The following is a 14,575-nucleotide window of genomic DNA, read 5'->3' as shown; positions in this document are numbered from 1 at the left end:
CTAGCTGAATGGCGTCTGTCCTGTTGAGCCTCGGACGGTCCTAAACCTTAGCTATGAGGGAAGCTAAATGAAGGTTCCTGCCCCAACCTCCAGCTTCTAAAAGCTAAAGATCGGAGCCAGCCAGAGCTTGGTTTTTGCTGGTTTTGTTGTTGGTGGTGGTGGTGGTAGTGGTGGTTTTTAAAACAAAGCACCTTAAAGAAACCCAATAAAAACCAGGACGAGGGGCTGGAGAGATGGCTCAGTGGTTAAGAGCACCGACTGCTCTTCCAGAGGTCCTGAGTTCAAATCCCAACAACCACATGATGGCTCACAACCATCCATAATGAGATCTGATGCCCTCTTCTGGGGTGTCTGAAGACAGCTACAGTGTACTTACATGTAATAAATAGATAAATCTTTAAAAAAAAAAAAAGGAAAAAAAAAAAACCAGGACGAGAAGTATGACAGAGAAGCAGCCCAGGGGTGATGGTTCAGGATCACCAACCCTTAAGGGACATGTGGCTACCTACGAGGGCATGCCTCCCGCCTACAGATCTGTCTCTTACTTCATCTTAGTCCCAGCCCTGTCCTCGACACTGGTGGTGTGATACCTCACTCTGAGAAGGCTAAGTCACTCTGGCCCAGCGTTGGCTGTCTGTGTCAGGCTGCACTAGGAAACTGTTTAATGCATAAAGAATGAGCTAGGTAGAACTGATCCCCAAAATGAAACCCAAAGCTTATCTGCATTTTATAAGTGGCCCAATGCACGGTGTAAGGCATTAAATATGCATTTCACCGCAAGAGATACACAACCGCATTCTCCAAGTTAAGTCAGAGCCGTGGTTTCTTAGATGTCCTGAAGTAAGTAGGATATCTATCGACACATTCCCTAACTCCTCCCAAGTTGGGGTTTTTGATAAGCCTAAGAAATGTCTAAGTTTTGTGTTTCCTGGGCAGGTGTTTTTTTTTTTTTCCCTTAAAATAGCCCTTGCCATTTGAAAAACCACCATAGATTTAAGCCACCCCAGTGTCCTCCAATATCACTGATTGCTTGTAGGCAGTAACCGTGAGAATGTTACTGCTCATGTAATTAAAATCCAAAACACCGATTTGCCCGGCAGATTGGAGGTTTTGAAAACTACCCTTCTCCCCACCATCAGGTCCATGTGGAAAGCAAGAACAAGATGAATTTTAAGATCTCGGTACACAGAACAAGAGCTGGCGGCAAACCCTGGGTGGCTCCGGGCCACAGAAGCGGCGGGACTCACCCTTCCATTCATGTCCTGCAGGCCAGTGGCTCTGAGTCGGGGTTTTCTTTGGCCCTGCCCACCCTAACCAGGTCCCATGCTGAAGACAATTTGCCTGCACTCTATCGGCAGCAGGAGAGGGAACGCAGACTCAGGGCTCCAAATAATAAAAGACCAAATGGAGAGTGGGTGGAAGGATGAATTTCTGGTTTTCATAACTCTTGGGTTTGCTGGGGCACAGTGGGCACTCACAATCCGTCGCCATCCTGGGTTGAGTCTGGATGGAAGCTACATTTCTGCCACAATATTGTTATAATGAGAGGGAATATAAACCAGCTCAGACAAGACTATAAACTAACTGTAGCTGACTTAAAAAAAAAAACTGCTAAAAGATATATTATAGGCATGTGTCACAAAAATCCCCGCTATAGACAGTGAGAAAATATATTGCATTATATCCCTACTTACAGTTATCTACAAATGACAAATGGGTATTTCTGCCAGAGTCTCACGTAGCCTGGGCTGACTTCAGACTCCATAAGTAGCCAAGAATGACCTTGAACTTCGAATCCTCCTGCCTCCAAAATCAGAGTGCTGAAATGTCCCCTACCAAGCTCACTGCTCTCAGGGATGAAGCCCAAGGCACCTCCTTGCCTGTTAAGTACACTCTACAAACTGATCTACACACACCATCAGGCCTAAAATACGCACCTTAAAACAGAAATTTGTTCAATAAATGAAAAAAATTAAAAACTTCAACTATATGTGCTAAACACCAAACCCATTTTAACAATAAAAATGTCACTTTAACGCAGTGATATGCCCAACTAGATTATGAGTTTAATATTGTGTCTCAAAAATCTCTGACCTTTAATTTTTTACAAGACTTATTTATTTATCTTACATCCATGAGTGCCCTGTCTTCATGAATACCAGAAGAAGGCATCGGATCCCATTACAGATAGATGGTTGTGAGCCACCATGTGGTTGCTGGGAATTGAACTCAGGGCCTCTAGAAGAGCAGCCAGTGCTCTTAACCACTGTGTCATCTCTCCAGTCCCAATCTCTGACCTTTATAACTACTTAAAAAAATTGTTTCTCTTAATTTGTTGGCTGCTCAAACCCAGCAGCCACCTATATAGTTTTCCAAATCCCTGTTGTAAAAAACACCATGAGAAAGAGCCCCTAGCTCCTCTGAGCTGAGGAGACAGCTCAGTGGGGATGCTTGCCATCCAGGAGTAAGGAACATGTGACCAGAGTTGGGATCTCCAACACCTACTATACAAACACAAGGTGGAGGGATGGTGGCCCACCTCTAATCTCAGTGCTTGGAAGTCAAGACCCAGCTGGCTGCCCAGGCTTGCTGAATCAGCAAGCTCAAGGTTCAAGTGAGAGACCTTGCTTTGACACAGTGGCTCTCAGCTTTCCTAATGCTGTGAGCCTTTAATACAGTTCTTCATGTTGGGGTGACCCCTCCCCCATCAAAAAATTAATTTCATTGCTACTCCCTGCTACCATTGTGAATTGTAACGTAAATATCTGATATGCAGGATATCTGATATGATAACTCCCCCCAAAGGGGTTGTGACCCACAGGTTGAGAACTACTGCTTTAATACATAAAGACATAAAATATCAACCTCTGGCCTCTATACACACTTGCACAGCAGCATGTCCATGTGCACACACATGGGAACATACACACACGCATGCTGTAACATACACAATCTAACAACAACCAACCAACCAACCTCCTAGTTTCAGGATAGAATCCCAAAACAATGTCTACTTGGAGAAAGCCTTCTCTACTCAGACTCGTTAAACTTCATTTATAAGATCCTCGGTGCTGTGTGCATCCCAGATGTGAGCAGAGGACCCGAACGCCCATCACGAAGCAGCTAAGCGGGCTGCCAAGGTGCGCAGGCACAGGTTGAAATGTTATTTTTCTACTCTGTAAAGTAGGTCATTCATTTTGCCACGTAATTCAGAGGGTATTGACATAATGCCCACAGAAAAAAAATTATGTACCTATTCTTGGATTAATTTAAATTCCTGCTGAATTAGAGGCGACCCTGCATATATTTATAAATGAATGGGGCTAATTTGATGTACAAACACACCTGGCTCAAATGCAAAGGAAATTTCCACACAGCAGAAGGTCCACGATATAAAATGGCTCCTCGTGCTGTTGTCTGGAAAAGTTGGGGGCAACTTCATCAACGTTTACAGTTGCACACTGAACCCATTCCTTTGCTTTTCTACCATTTAATTAAAATAATAATAATAATAAAGTCTAACCATGCAAGCAACATAGGCAACAAAGGGCCCAAGGACCAAGGCAGGTGACTGAATTCTCTTAAGATGTCTGGCATTCAAATAGATACGCCAAATTAACGGCACACCACAAAGGATGGATTATCTTATGAGACAGGAAGGAAAGTAATGGTGACAACACTGGAGCAGAGAAAAGATGTTCACGGGTGTTTACTGCTGTCTTTTTTCCCCCCTCAGAGTAAAAGAGATTCGAGTTCTATGCTAACAGCTGGTTTCTGTATCTGTTTCCCTCCTATTTCAATGTCTATAACCATTCTAGTATCTAGAGATTCTATTTCAATACAGAGATGCAATGTCGCACACATCAAGGGTCCAGAGAGATGGCTCCATGGAGGGAGGCACTGCCCCTAAGCCTGCCAACCTGAGAGAACTGACTTCCTTAAATTGTCCTACAACCTTCCCATTCACACTGCGGCATGGATGAACTCGTGACTGACTTTGTAGTCACACTGTGGCGTGTATGGACACGTGAGTGTATACACACACACACAACATAAAACAACTGTTGAAAAATGTGTCACAAAAAAAACCAATACTCAATCTAAGAGATTGATAAAAAGACTCAAGTCCTACCCGATCTCAGATAAAAGTACAAAGTCTACAAACAGATTAATGCCAGAAGGCCGGCAACTGTCTTTACACAGATGATCTACTGTACTCAGACAACCTGAGAGCTGTGCTTAATGCAGAACGGTCCTGAGGAATGACTGTGTGTGGAAGACACAGTGCACCAGATACAGTGACAGATGGCGACTTTGTAACTTCCAGGCACTTAGGCAAGGTCACACATTCAAGATTAAATAGATGATCATAAACTCCTGACAGGTTTCTTTTAAAACTCTGTCACATCATGTTAGAACCGTCTCACTCCTTAATGTCTCAAAATTGTATGCAGCGTGGGCTTAAAGGGATTATAAAAGATCCGCTCAAAGAGATAGCAAAGGGAGGCTGACTGGAAAGGAGTTCCCAGGACATCTGCACTCAGCACTAACGAGTCAGGATATAAAATAACAACCTCACTTTTGTTAGTATGTATCCACTCTATTTCGTGTATATGACCATTTGGCCTGCATGTATGTATGTGTACCAAGTGTGTGCCTGTGCAGGTCAGAAGTGGGCATAAGCTCCCCTGGATCTCGAGCAATGGATGGTTGTGAACCACCCTTTGAGTGCAGGAAACCAAGCCTGGGTGTTCTATAAGAGCATCTGGCTGATGGCCCCAGAGAAACATGGCCTCTTAGAAACATGCGTGTCCGCACACACATGCATGTGCACCTGCGAGAGTGGGCCGGAAAGAAGATATAAAATGAGGGGTATTAGCCATGGGAAGCAATGAAATGTCAAAAAGAAAAAAAAACCTTCGGACAGTAAACATAAAATTTGCTTTTTATTTTTGCTTCGACATTTTCTGGGTTTACCAAACCTAACTTCTGAAGTATGAAAGAGTTGAATTTAGAAATACATAGATACGGCCAACTACATTGCAAGGCAGCCTGTGTATAGCCCGTTTGCCAACAGTGAAGGTGAACCTGTCAAGATGGCCATGTAGACTACTTCAGACCATCTAGGCCTGATCACCCAGCCATCTGGACCGCCCACCTGGCTGGCATCTCAGGGCCCTTGACCAATTCGAGAAGAATGGCTGCCTGCCTTCAGGGACAATTCGGCTTCAGGAGGCTTGGCGTGAATCTGCCCTTGAAGATCCTCATGGAACAGGATGGCCAAGTTACAAGGACGGACTACATTCCAGCCTCCGTGGAAGCCCCACCACTTCCGAAAAGCTTCCTCCACGAAGCCCAACTCTCTATTATTTCAGAATCTAAACTACTCCACTCCCTTCTGGACCCAGCCTCAAAGCAGCACTAGAAAGGCAAAAACCTTTTCAAACAAAACCCCACAGAGAAATGCACTGGGGTTTTTCAAACATGACAGTTTGGACACACACTTGTTAGGAAAATCTTAACCCTCCCCCTGCCCCCAATCCTAATAAACATGGGTGCTGGGAACACAGCTCAGAGGCAGGAGGTATTCAGAGGCCTGAGAGTTCAATCCCAGCATCAGTAATCAATCAACGAGGAGAAGGGAGGAAGACAGAAGCAGAAACTAAGAAGCTAGGAGGTTGGAGAATATCTCATTCTGCAAAGAGCTCTCATTGCTCAATAAGGCTTTTCGAGGGCATACTCCCTCCGAGCCCCCAAACTGAGCAGCCCTTGAAGGCAGGAAGCCATTCTTATATGTTCACACTGGGAAAGGACCCTGTGATTCCAGCCAGGTGGACAACCCAGATGGCTGGCATGCGGTCTGAAGCTGTCTACATGGCTGGCTTGACAGGTCCACCTTCACTGTTGGCAAGTGGACTGGCCATGTGATTCACACGCAGGCTGCCCGGCATATAGCGACTTCCACCTAGCTGGGCGTTAGCCATCTGTAACCCGATTTAGCTATCAGTGACCCCCAAAATATATCAAAAGCAGCCTGGCCTTTGCAAATGTGGTCAAAGGGAAACTTTCTCATCGAGAACCTTCATTCCGGGTGATTTATTTATTACTTGGGCTGATTTTTGGTGTACTGCAGGGTCTATAAATAATCGAGTGAGTACCCAGCAGGATTTAATTATTTGATGCAATGATTTAGAAATAATCCATTATTGGGCATTTCCTTAAGTTGTTTCTGGTGCTCTGTTAGCAACCTTCCATAAATAGAGAGAAGCTGGTGATACTGACAGTCAATGCGGTGTGGACCAAGCCATCACTGGGGGCCAAGTCTAACCGAAGACAAGTCAGCTCTATGGAGGTGACTTGAGGCCACCATGAGGAAGGTGAGCCCTTCCTGTCCCCATACCCGTGCACCTCAGCAGCCCTCCTCAGTGGCTGAGGTCTGTCACTGAAGGTAGTCCCTTTAGGAATGGAGGAAGAGCTATTGATGACCCTTCTATAACACATATTTAACTTCTTAAAGCTGATTTGCAAATGCTATCAGATGCTGTCCAAAGATTTAAGACAATTCAGAGGTCTAAAGATAACTAGTGTTAGAGAGCAAGCATCATGTCCTCCAGTGATTATATAAATAACTCCACAAGTCACATGGATATTTGAGATTAAAAAGTCACAATAGATTTATAAAGAGATTTACTTTGCTGGTTGCCCTTTAGAAAGTCTGTCCTTTATCCAAAAAAAAAAAAAAAAAATACAGACTGGGATGAGAGGAAAAGCCCAAAAGCCAAACGAGGAAGCACATGGCCTTTGATTTTAGCTCTGGCTGACACGGAACTGTCTGACCTGGGTACTATGGCAAGCACCACCAGAGGGGCGCAATAAGCACTACAGGCTGTCACACAGCTGGCAGATGGGATTTTTTCCCCCCAATATGGAGAGGAATATGGGAGAGACTCATGCCTCATGGAGGAAGCACGTGGGGGCAAAGTTTGGAGTTTTACAATTACACGCTTTCAGCAGTTTTCACATGCATCACTGTTTTCCCAAAGGGCACCGACTTTTCAGAACTAAGAATTCAACTTCGATGTACACCTTGGATAAGCACTCCCAGGAGGAATTACAGTAATGCAAATTCAATGGAGGGGAAAAAAAATTGAGGCTTTGTTTTTATTTTAATGAAATCCTCAAGTCTCCTACAGGAGAAATTAGTCCCCTACCCCCACACTGACTACATTGAAATCTACACGAGATATTTTCAAAACACAGGGACTCTTGATGCCTTTAGACCACTCCAAATCAAGGGCTGTGCATTAGCATTTCTTTAGCACTGAATCTGGGAAGCAATTATGCATCGTGTCACTAAGGAGCCTGAATTTCTGTGTAACCCCGTGCATTTATTATCTTGACTTTTATTAATTCTAATTTTTGCAATACATAATTCCCTTCCCCCTGGAGGCTAAGCTTATTTACAGAATAAACCATGCATAGAATTACCCATAACTGTCACTGTTACCCCGTGATGGCAACATGGACACGATGAGTCCCAAGGTTCTGATTTTAAAACACTTTTTGTTTGGTGGCTTGTTAGAGACAGGTTCAAACACAGTCAAACATAGCAGGCTGGCCTCACCACCTGGCCCAGAATGACCTTGAACTTCTGACCTTCCTGCCTGGGAATCTAAGCACAGGCCACCATGCTTAGGCTTCCCTTTGTGCAATGCTGGAGCTTTGGCAGGCCAGCATTTTACCAACTGAGCCACATCCCCAGCCCTTGACTTTAAGTCCAGTGCAAAATAAATAAATAAAAGAAAGAAACGTAAACCCATAACACTGTGGACTGTAACAGTACAGAGACTGGGACATGCCTCACAAGAGGCAGACAGTTTGAACAAATATGCTCACTGTCAAAGCCATTTGTAAACCCAATGTACCCTGTGAGTGAAATGAACAGCTTTTGTCAACTTAGCATTTGCAAGAAACTGACAGAAATGAAAAGCCTCCCTGAAAAGCTTAATCTTGGAGGGCAGAGCCCATTGCCCCATCCTCCTCCCTCCCAGAATGAGGGAGAAGGCATCCCATCAATGAAGAAGGCATCCCATCAATGGCTAGGTGCTTGTCAGAGCACAGAACTCTAGACTATAGAAGAGGCCCCTCCTGGCGGGGGGTGGGGGTGGGGATCAGTTTGGAAGGTAGCGGTGTCCCTAGCAGACTTGATCAGAACTGACCCTGCTGGGTGACAAGGCAACCTCAAAAATTAAATGACAGCAATTCTGCCCCCAGAAAGAAAAGTTGGAAGTATCAGTGTCTCATGCCCAAGTGGCAGACAACACCCTGGGAAAGGAGGGCCCGGAGGCCAGGCCAACAGTGACATCATGAGCTTCTCAGGGGGTCCCATGGACCCACTTGCTACTGGTGGCACTCAGATGGAGCAATCTGAGTGCCCAACAAAGCCTTACACGGTGTCCACCTGTTTCTTTATTTTACCTTTGTTTGTTTGTTTGTTTTTTTGTTTTTCGAGACAGGGTTTCTCTGTATAGCCCTGGCTGTCCTGGAGCTCACTTTGTAGACCAGGCTGGCCTCGAACTCAGAAATCCACCTGCCTCTGCCTCCCGAGTGCTGGGATTAAAGGCGTGCGCCACCACGCCCGGCCTATTTTACCTTTGTAGTAACTGGCTCGTACTGTATTTTCTGGGAGTACTGGTCAACCATGGATTAGGGTGTTGGTGAAGGTAGGTAAGAGGGGCCTACTACACTCAGAATCAAGTTTTGCATGAACAATTTTGCACATTATGCTTGCAAAGATCCTGATTTGCCTACGGTCGTCTCTTAAATTAGTTGAATTATTACGGTTTTCAGAAGTAGGTAATTTTGCCCATGTGTAATATATTAAGCTCCCTTGATTAACATCTGAATTAATCTAGAAATATTTGAATTGAGGGCCAATGAGATACCAAATAATCAAAACTGTTCTCAGGAAAAGAAATATTAATTAACATTTCCTTTGGAAGGGAGGAGCTCTGTGGTCCAGAGTCTGAGATCATTGGCACCACCACCACTACCACCACCACCACCACCACCACCACCCCCCACACACCCTTTTAAGGAAGTATAGGATATACATCAATAGATAAAGGATTCTGGGAGAGTTAGCAACACTAAAGTACTTAATTACGGGCCTGTGACACTTCTCTCCCTTGACACTGACTAGACCAGGCTGGCTTTGAACTCACAGAGATCCACTTCCCTCCACTTTCCAGAATGCTGGGATCAAAGGCATGTACCCTGACAGGCAGATCAAATGCATATTGATGTCCTGGGTAGCTAGTCTTGGTTGTCAACCTGACTGCTTCTGGAATCAACCAGAACCCAAGCAGTGGGCACTCCTCTGAAGGATTTTCTTGATCAGATTATTTGTAGCAGGAACGCCCTCCCTCAGTCTGGGTCTTCTTCAGGATTCCAATGCGGACCCAAGACCAGGGCTCTCTAGGAATCAGGTTGGGACTCCTGAGACATTCAGCCTGGTGGACTGAATGAGACAGCTATTGCTGGGCTACACTGATGACATTCTGTAAGCCAATCTAATAATTCTCTGTGTGTGCCTGTGTGTGCGTGTGTGCATGTGTGTGTGTGCGCATGTGTGCACGTGCACGTGCGCTTTAGCAGCTCTGTTCCCTCAGAGAACCCTAACTGATATGCCTGAATCAGGAAGCACATTTCTAGAAATACTGATACGGCCAAGCAACCCTGGACTGCAATAAAAAAGCCAACCAGAAAGAATAGGGCTTTACTAGCTGATTCTTTTTCACTTAACAAAATGGATCTAACCGCACCCAAACGGCTATCACAGCAAGACAGGGACACAAGGGAGAGATATACCTGAAACCACTGCAGATAGGCTACTCTAGGGAGGAAAGACACTCCCCCTGCCTCCGCCCACTCCGCCCACTCCAGCCATCTACAACCCACTTAGAGTCCCGTGTACTGTCCAGTCCCTAAGCTTGTTTTGTAGGGGCCATTCTGGTTTGATCTGAAATGTCCCGAGCATGGAACCTTCAGGGCAGGAGGCGTGGCTAGCGGAGGAGGTTAGCAAGGCAGGCCAGGCCACTGTGGGTTGTAGGCTGGCTTCCAGCTTCAGTTCTCCACTTCCTGATTAGTCGTGAGGTGAACGAGTTGTATGCTCCCAATGACCAGACCAAACCCCAAAGCCATGCCCTCGCTGTTAAGATGGCCTATATTCCCTGCAAGCAAGAACCAAAACCCGCTCCCCTCAAGCTGCTTGTGCGCTGTCTCACAGCAACAAGTAACTATCTCGGGAACGTTCCCTTTCCCCAGACCCACACTCGGGATGGATAATTCTAACATTTACTTATCGGACCATCTTCCGGAGTACTCTAGGAGATAGAATGGTGTCCACCACTCCTTGCCAGTGCAGGCTGCACCCAGAACAGAGCCAAGGTGAAGCCCTGTACTTGGCAGAAGCAAGGATTGACTCCTGCTTGCATAGCTTCCTTCCCCGCCCCCCGCCCTGCTGCTAAGAACTGCTGCTAAGAGCAGTGCAGGGCTTTGGTATTGAGGTTTTGAGGTTCCCATGACTACAGACAACTGCCCTCCACCAAACCACCTGCTGCCTGCTCCCCTGGTCCTGCTAAAGTACTCAGGGTGATCCATTGAGCTGGGTCAATAGTACATCCATCATAGTGGGAGAACAATCTTAAACACAAATGGTATGTCACAGGCTGAAGAGAGAAAGCTCAAGTAAGAGAAAATTCTTGTCAGGGCTTAACAGTATGTCTCTCTCTCTCTCTCTCTCTCTCTGCCCCCCCCCAACCCACCCAATGGTAAATGCCAGCACCATTCAACATCTGGCTCTCCAGTTGAACAATCAATAATAATACACTTTCTCTTAAACAATCTCTAAGCTCCGGCCTCTCTGGCTCCTGTGTTGACTTCAAAGGCGGCCCTCAGAAATCCACAGCACTTCAACAAGGTCATGTGGCCAGTGAGATGTAGGGCAGGGAATTGGTTTCTCTTCCAACCACCAAACCACGAGGTCTTTGTTAAGGTCAAAATTATCATGAAACATTATTTACATAGTACACAAGCAACGCAGCTCTGCAGCTGTTAGACCCACGGGCTGCAGCGCGTAATAACACAAAATAAAAAGATAAGGAGCCGGGCGATTTACTTACTGTTCACGTAAACGTTGAATGTCACGGAAGCACTGGCATCAGAGTTGGACACCAGAAAGGTGTAAGTGCCTCCTTCTGTGCCTTTTAATCTGGTCAGGCGAAGTTGGTTCACATATCTACAAAGGAAGGACAATAAATCAAAACTCCCTGTAGAGAGTCTGTCCTGGAGTGCACGTCTCTGTCAGTTCCTACTTGGAAAGAGATACCTATTTAGGGAGAAATATCAATGAATCACTTAATTTGGTGTTATACACACACACACACACACACTCATACACACCACACACACACACTCCACACTCTCATACACACTCATACACACACACATTCCACGCACATTCATATCCCCCCACACACACATACATATACACCATACACACTCCACGAACACACACACCACACAGAGAGCACTCTATTTGGGGAACAAAGGCCTACCTAGGAAGAAGACACAGAAATAAGCAAGCCAAGCCACTGTCCCAGGCTACCTTCGTGACCACTTCCTCCTCTGCCTACCTGTAGCAGTGCCTTGACCTCTGTTCTGGGAACCCATAGCTCAGTAGCCTGCACACACCCTCGACTTTCACACTGACACTAAGACCTTGGGATCCACACCAACTCCTTCATCCACTGTCCCCTGCCTTGCTTCTTCCGGTCAAGTTCTCTTAGTTTTCTTCTTACTCCCTGGCTTCTTTTCCCAGAGTCCCCAGGTGTATTTGTTATTCAAGTATCTGCTCTACACAGGGACCTACAGGACGGACGGCTGTGATGAAGGAACACATGCGATCCTTAAGCTAGTGTGAGCTCTAGATGGTAGATCTCCTGAGCAGGCCATGCCCGACTGTCCACACTCAAGTGGCCTCGCTCACTCTCCTCTCCCCATTGGTAGACGGAGTGAATGTTCTAGTCTCAGCTTCTCAAGCAGGTTCCTCCGTCCTGCGTGTCTTCTACGGCCTATGCCCATGTCCCCACAGACCCTTGTTGGGGATGCTTCACCTCTATCACCTTCAGCCAAGGGTGATCCCAAGTGGCAGGGTACAGGAAAGCTCAATGGAGAATTCCCCAAGCTCCTTTCTCAGCTGGTTTCCTGACTCCTCATAGCTTTCCTTTAGAAACCCCAGCCCCTGACCTCCTGTCTCAGGATAGGCTTCTAGGGAACTGAGCCTTTTTAGACTAATGCATGCAAAACCCCAATCTAAGGGCACTTCAGCTCTCTCTTGTGTTCATCCAATGGTCAGCAGAAGCTCCTGAATGGACTAACAGACTCTGCGCAGTTTCCAGCCCCTTATGAGTCATTTGATCTTGGTCACATCACCAAGCCTGTGCCTTGGGTTCCTCTTCCACAAAGACAGGGGCACAAAGAGTGCCACAGAGTCAGTGAAATGATAAAGGTGCCTTCAGCACAGCTCCTGAGTCTGGTCCCTGGAATGCAGGTAAGCGTGGAAGGAGAGACCTCACTCCCAAGGGTTGTCTTCGGGCCTTCACGCACACTTTGGGGTGCACTGTGTCCATGCACCAATACATATCTACACAACTATAAGTTAAGTTTAAAATAAATAAATCAAGTGCTACATATCTAAGGTTTGTGCTGCTGTGTGTAAAATATATATGACAGAAACAGACGAAAGCACACAAGGTATCATGACTGCTATTATTGTAATTACGATGTTTTGAAGATTTAATAAGAGATCTAAAGAAAAAAGCCATAATCAATCACCCAGCCGGAAGCATGGTGATGCATGGTTGCCTCAGAGATTTAATAAAGTAGAAACAATACTAACTTCCCTTCCTTTCTAAGGAGAATTATTGTGTCCTGAAGATATGCTAGTCATTGCTCTGGGTTACCCTTAAAACTAAGAGAAAAGTAACCCACTACATCCTAAATGAGACACGGAGTCGGCATACGTCCAAACATGTGGTGGGAACATTCTAAACTCACAGCAAAACGGAATTGTTGGCCGAGGACACAGAGGAAGCCCCAGATGTCCTTCCTCAATGTGGCATCTTCCCACTCATTGCTGGGTCACCAAACCATGGCCCGGGAACGTTGCAGGGAGAGACGGGCACAGCTCCCCTTCTTACCTGATGTTACTTTTGTTATCAGATTTGACATAATCCTTCCCTTTGTTAGTCGAGGTCCTGTTCATATATATCCACTGCTGGTGCTCGGGTTTGGGATAGGCCTCGTATTCAACAACCAAATCTACGTTTTCTCCATCGGTGACAAATACTGTAGTGTTCTTCACAGGGAAGATGTTGATGAATCCTTTATCTAATCGGAACAGAGTTAGACAGCAGTCAGTATTCACAACTGACAAGAGCACGCAAGGTCAACTTAAAGAGTCACAGAAATGGTGGCAAATGACGGCTTCCAGTGTTGACTGGCACTTGTGAGAAGATGTGCGTCAGCCGCCTTTGCTCTTTGCCATCTCTGGAGTGAGGCAGGGCACACACTGAGCCCCGGATGTATACGGTGGCCTTGCTAGTGATTCCCTGTAAGCGTCTCTACACCCACTCGCCTCCCCGATCGTGCGGTTCATGTTCAGGACACTTTGTTAAATAGCCCCTGCCTAGGCCCAGGAGAATTACAGATGTAGTCAAAGGGTAGCACCGAGTCAAGGCAAGAACAAGCTCCAAAAAGTGATAGAATATCATTTTGTATTGAAGAAAATGATGGCTAGCTCATCTGTACTGACTGTTGTCTGTTAGCGCATCTTTGGGTCGTCCATCAGACAACGCTTTAATGTGACAACTGGGCTTTTACCGCTTAGTGGGGAGAGGGGTGGGTGCTTTTGGGAAGTGAGAAAAGGAAAATATCGCAAAGGGCAAATTTTAATTAAGGTACCGAGAAAGAGGACTTTAAACTAGGGGAGAAGGACTGTTTAGCTAAACCAGTCATTAAAATATGGATGGCACTCTCCATTTATCAAAAATAGCAAAACTAATTTAAAATAAACCCAAGGAAATCGAGTGTGTTTTGAAGAAGCGCAGGGAACCACACGTGACAAACTGGCACGCTACGTCTCAGAACCAGTTAGCAATCGAGAGTTTCTTTTTTTAAATTATCTATTTTAAGTCTAAATCCTATAATTTCCATTTGAGAACTCTTCTTAAAATGGGTTAAGAGATGCACAAAGTACTATTTGCACGGGTTTCCATAACTCTTGACATGACAGAACATTGGTGAAGTAAATAGTACAGCCTTGGACGTGGTTACGTAATAATCCAAGAGCAAGCTTGAAAAAGAGCAATAAGATAATTGCTGATCTTATTTTTATAGCTACCATTTAGGGGATGGTGCTTACTATGTGCCAAGAACTGCCTCAGGCACGTTAGCACACATTTCATTTAATAATTATGACATTTATGCTTACAGTCACTCTGGAACAGAGAGC

General features: G+C 45.6%; 1 protein-coding gene across 2 annotated transcripts in view; it reads right to left on the bottom strand.

The window, feature by feature from the left end:
- Kit (KIT proto-oncogene, receptor tyrosine kinase) overlaps positions 1 to 14,575 on the bottom strand; it is a 79,633-nt gene that overhangs the window by 19,866 nt on the left and 45,192 nt on the right. For both annotated transcript variants that reach the window (XM_021163090.3, XM_021163091.3), the window contains exons 6-7: positions 13,263 to 13,452; positions 11,184 to 11,299 (exon numbers count right to left, since the gene is read on the bottom strand). In XM_021163090.3, the coding sequence (XP_021018749.1) occupies positions 11,184 to 11,299; positions 13,263 to 13,452 (306 nt within the window). The remainder of the gene's footprint in view (positions 1 to 11,183; positions 11,300 to 13,262; positions 13,453 to 14,575) is intronic.

This window comes from Mus caroli, unplaced genomic scaffold, assembly GCF_978045245.1.
Source record: "Mus caroli unplaced genomic scaffold, Mus_caroli_1 scaffold_4, whole genome shotgun sequence".
NCBI classification, from domain to species: Eukaryota; Metazoa; Chordata; class Mammalia; order Rodentia; family Muridae; genus Mus; species Mus caroli.
The sequence above is the reverse complement of the archived record's forward strand: the minus strand, read 5'-3'. Positions and strand labels throughout refer to the sequence as shown.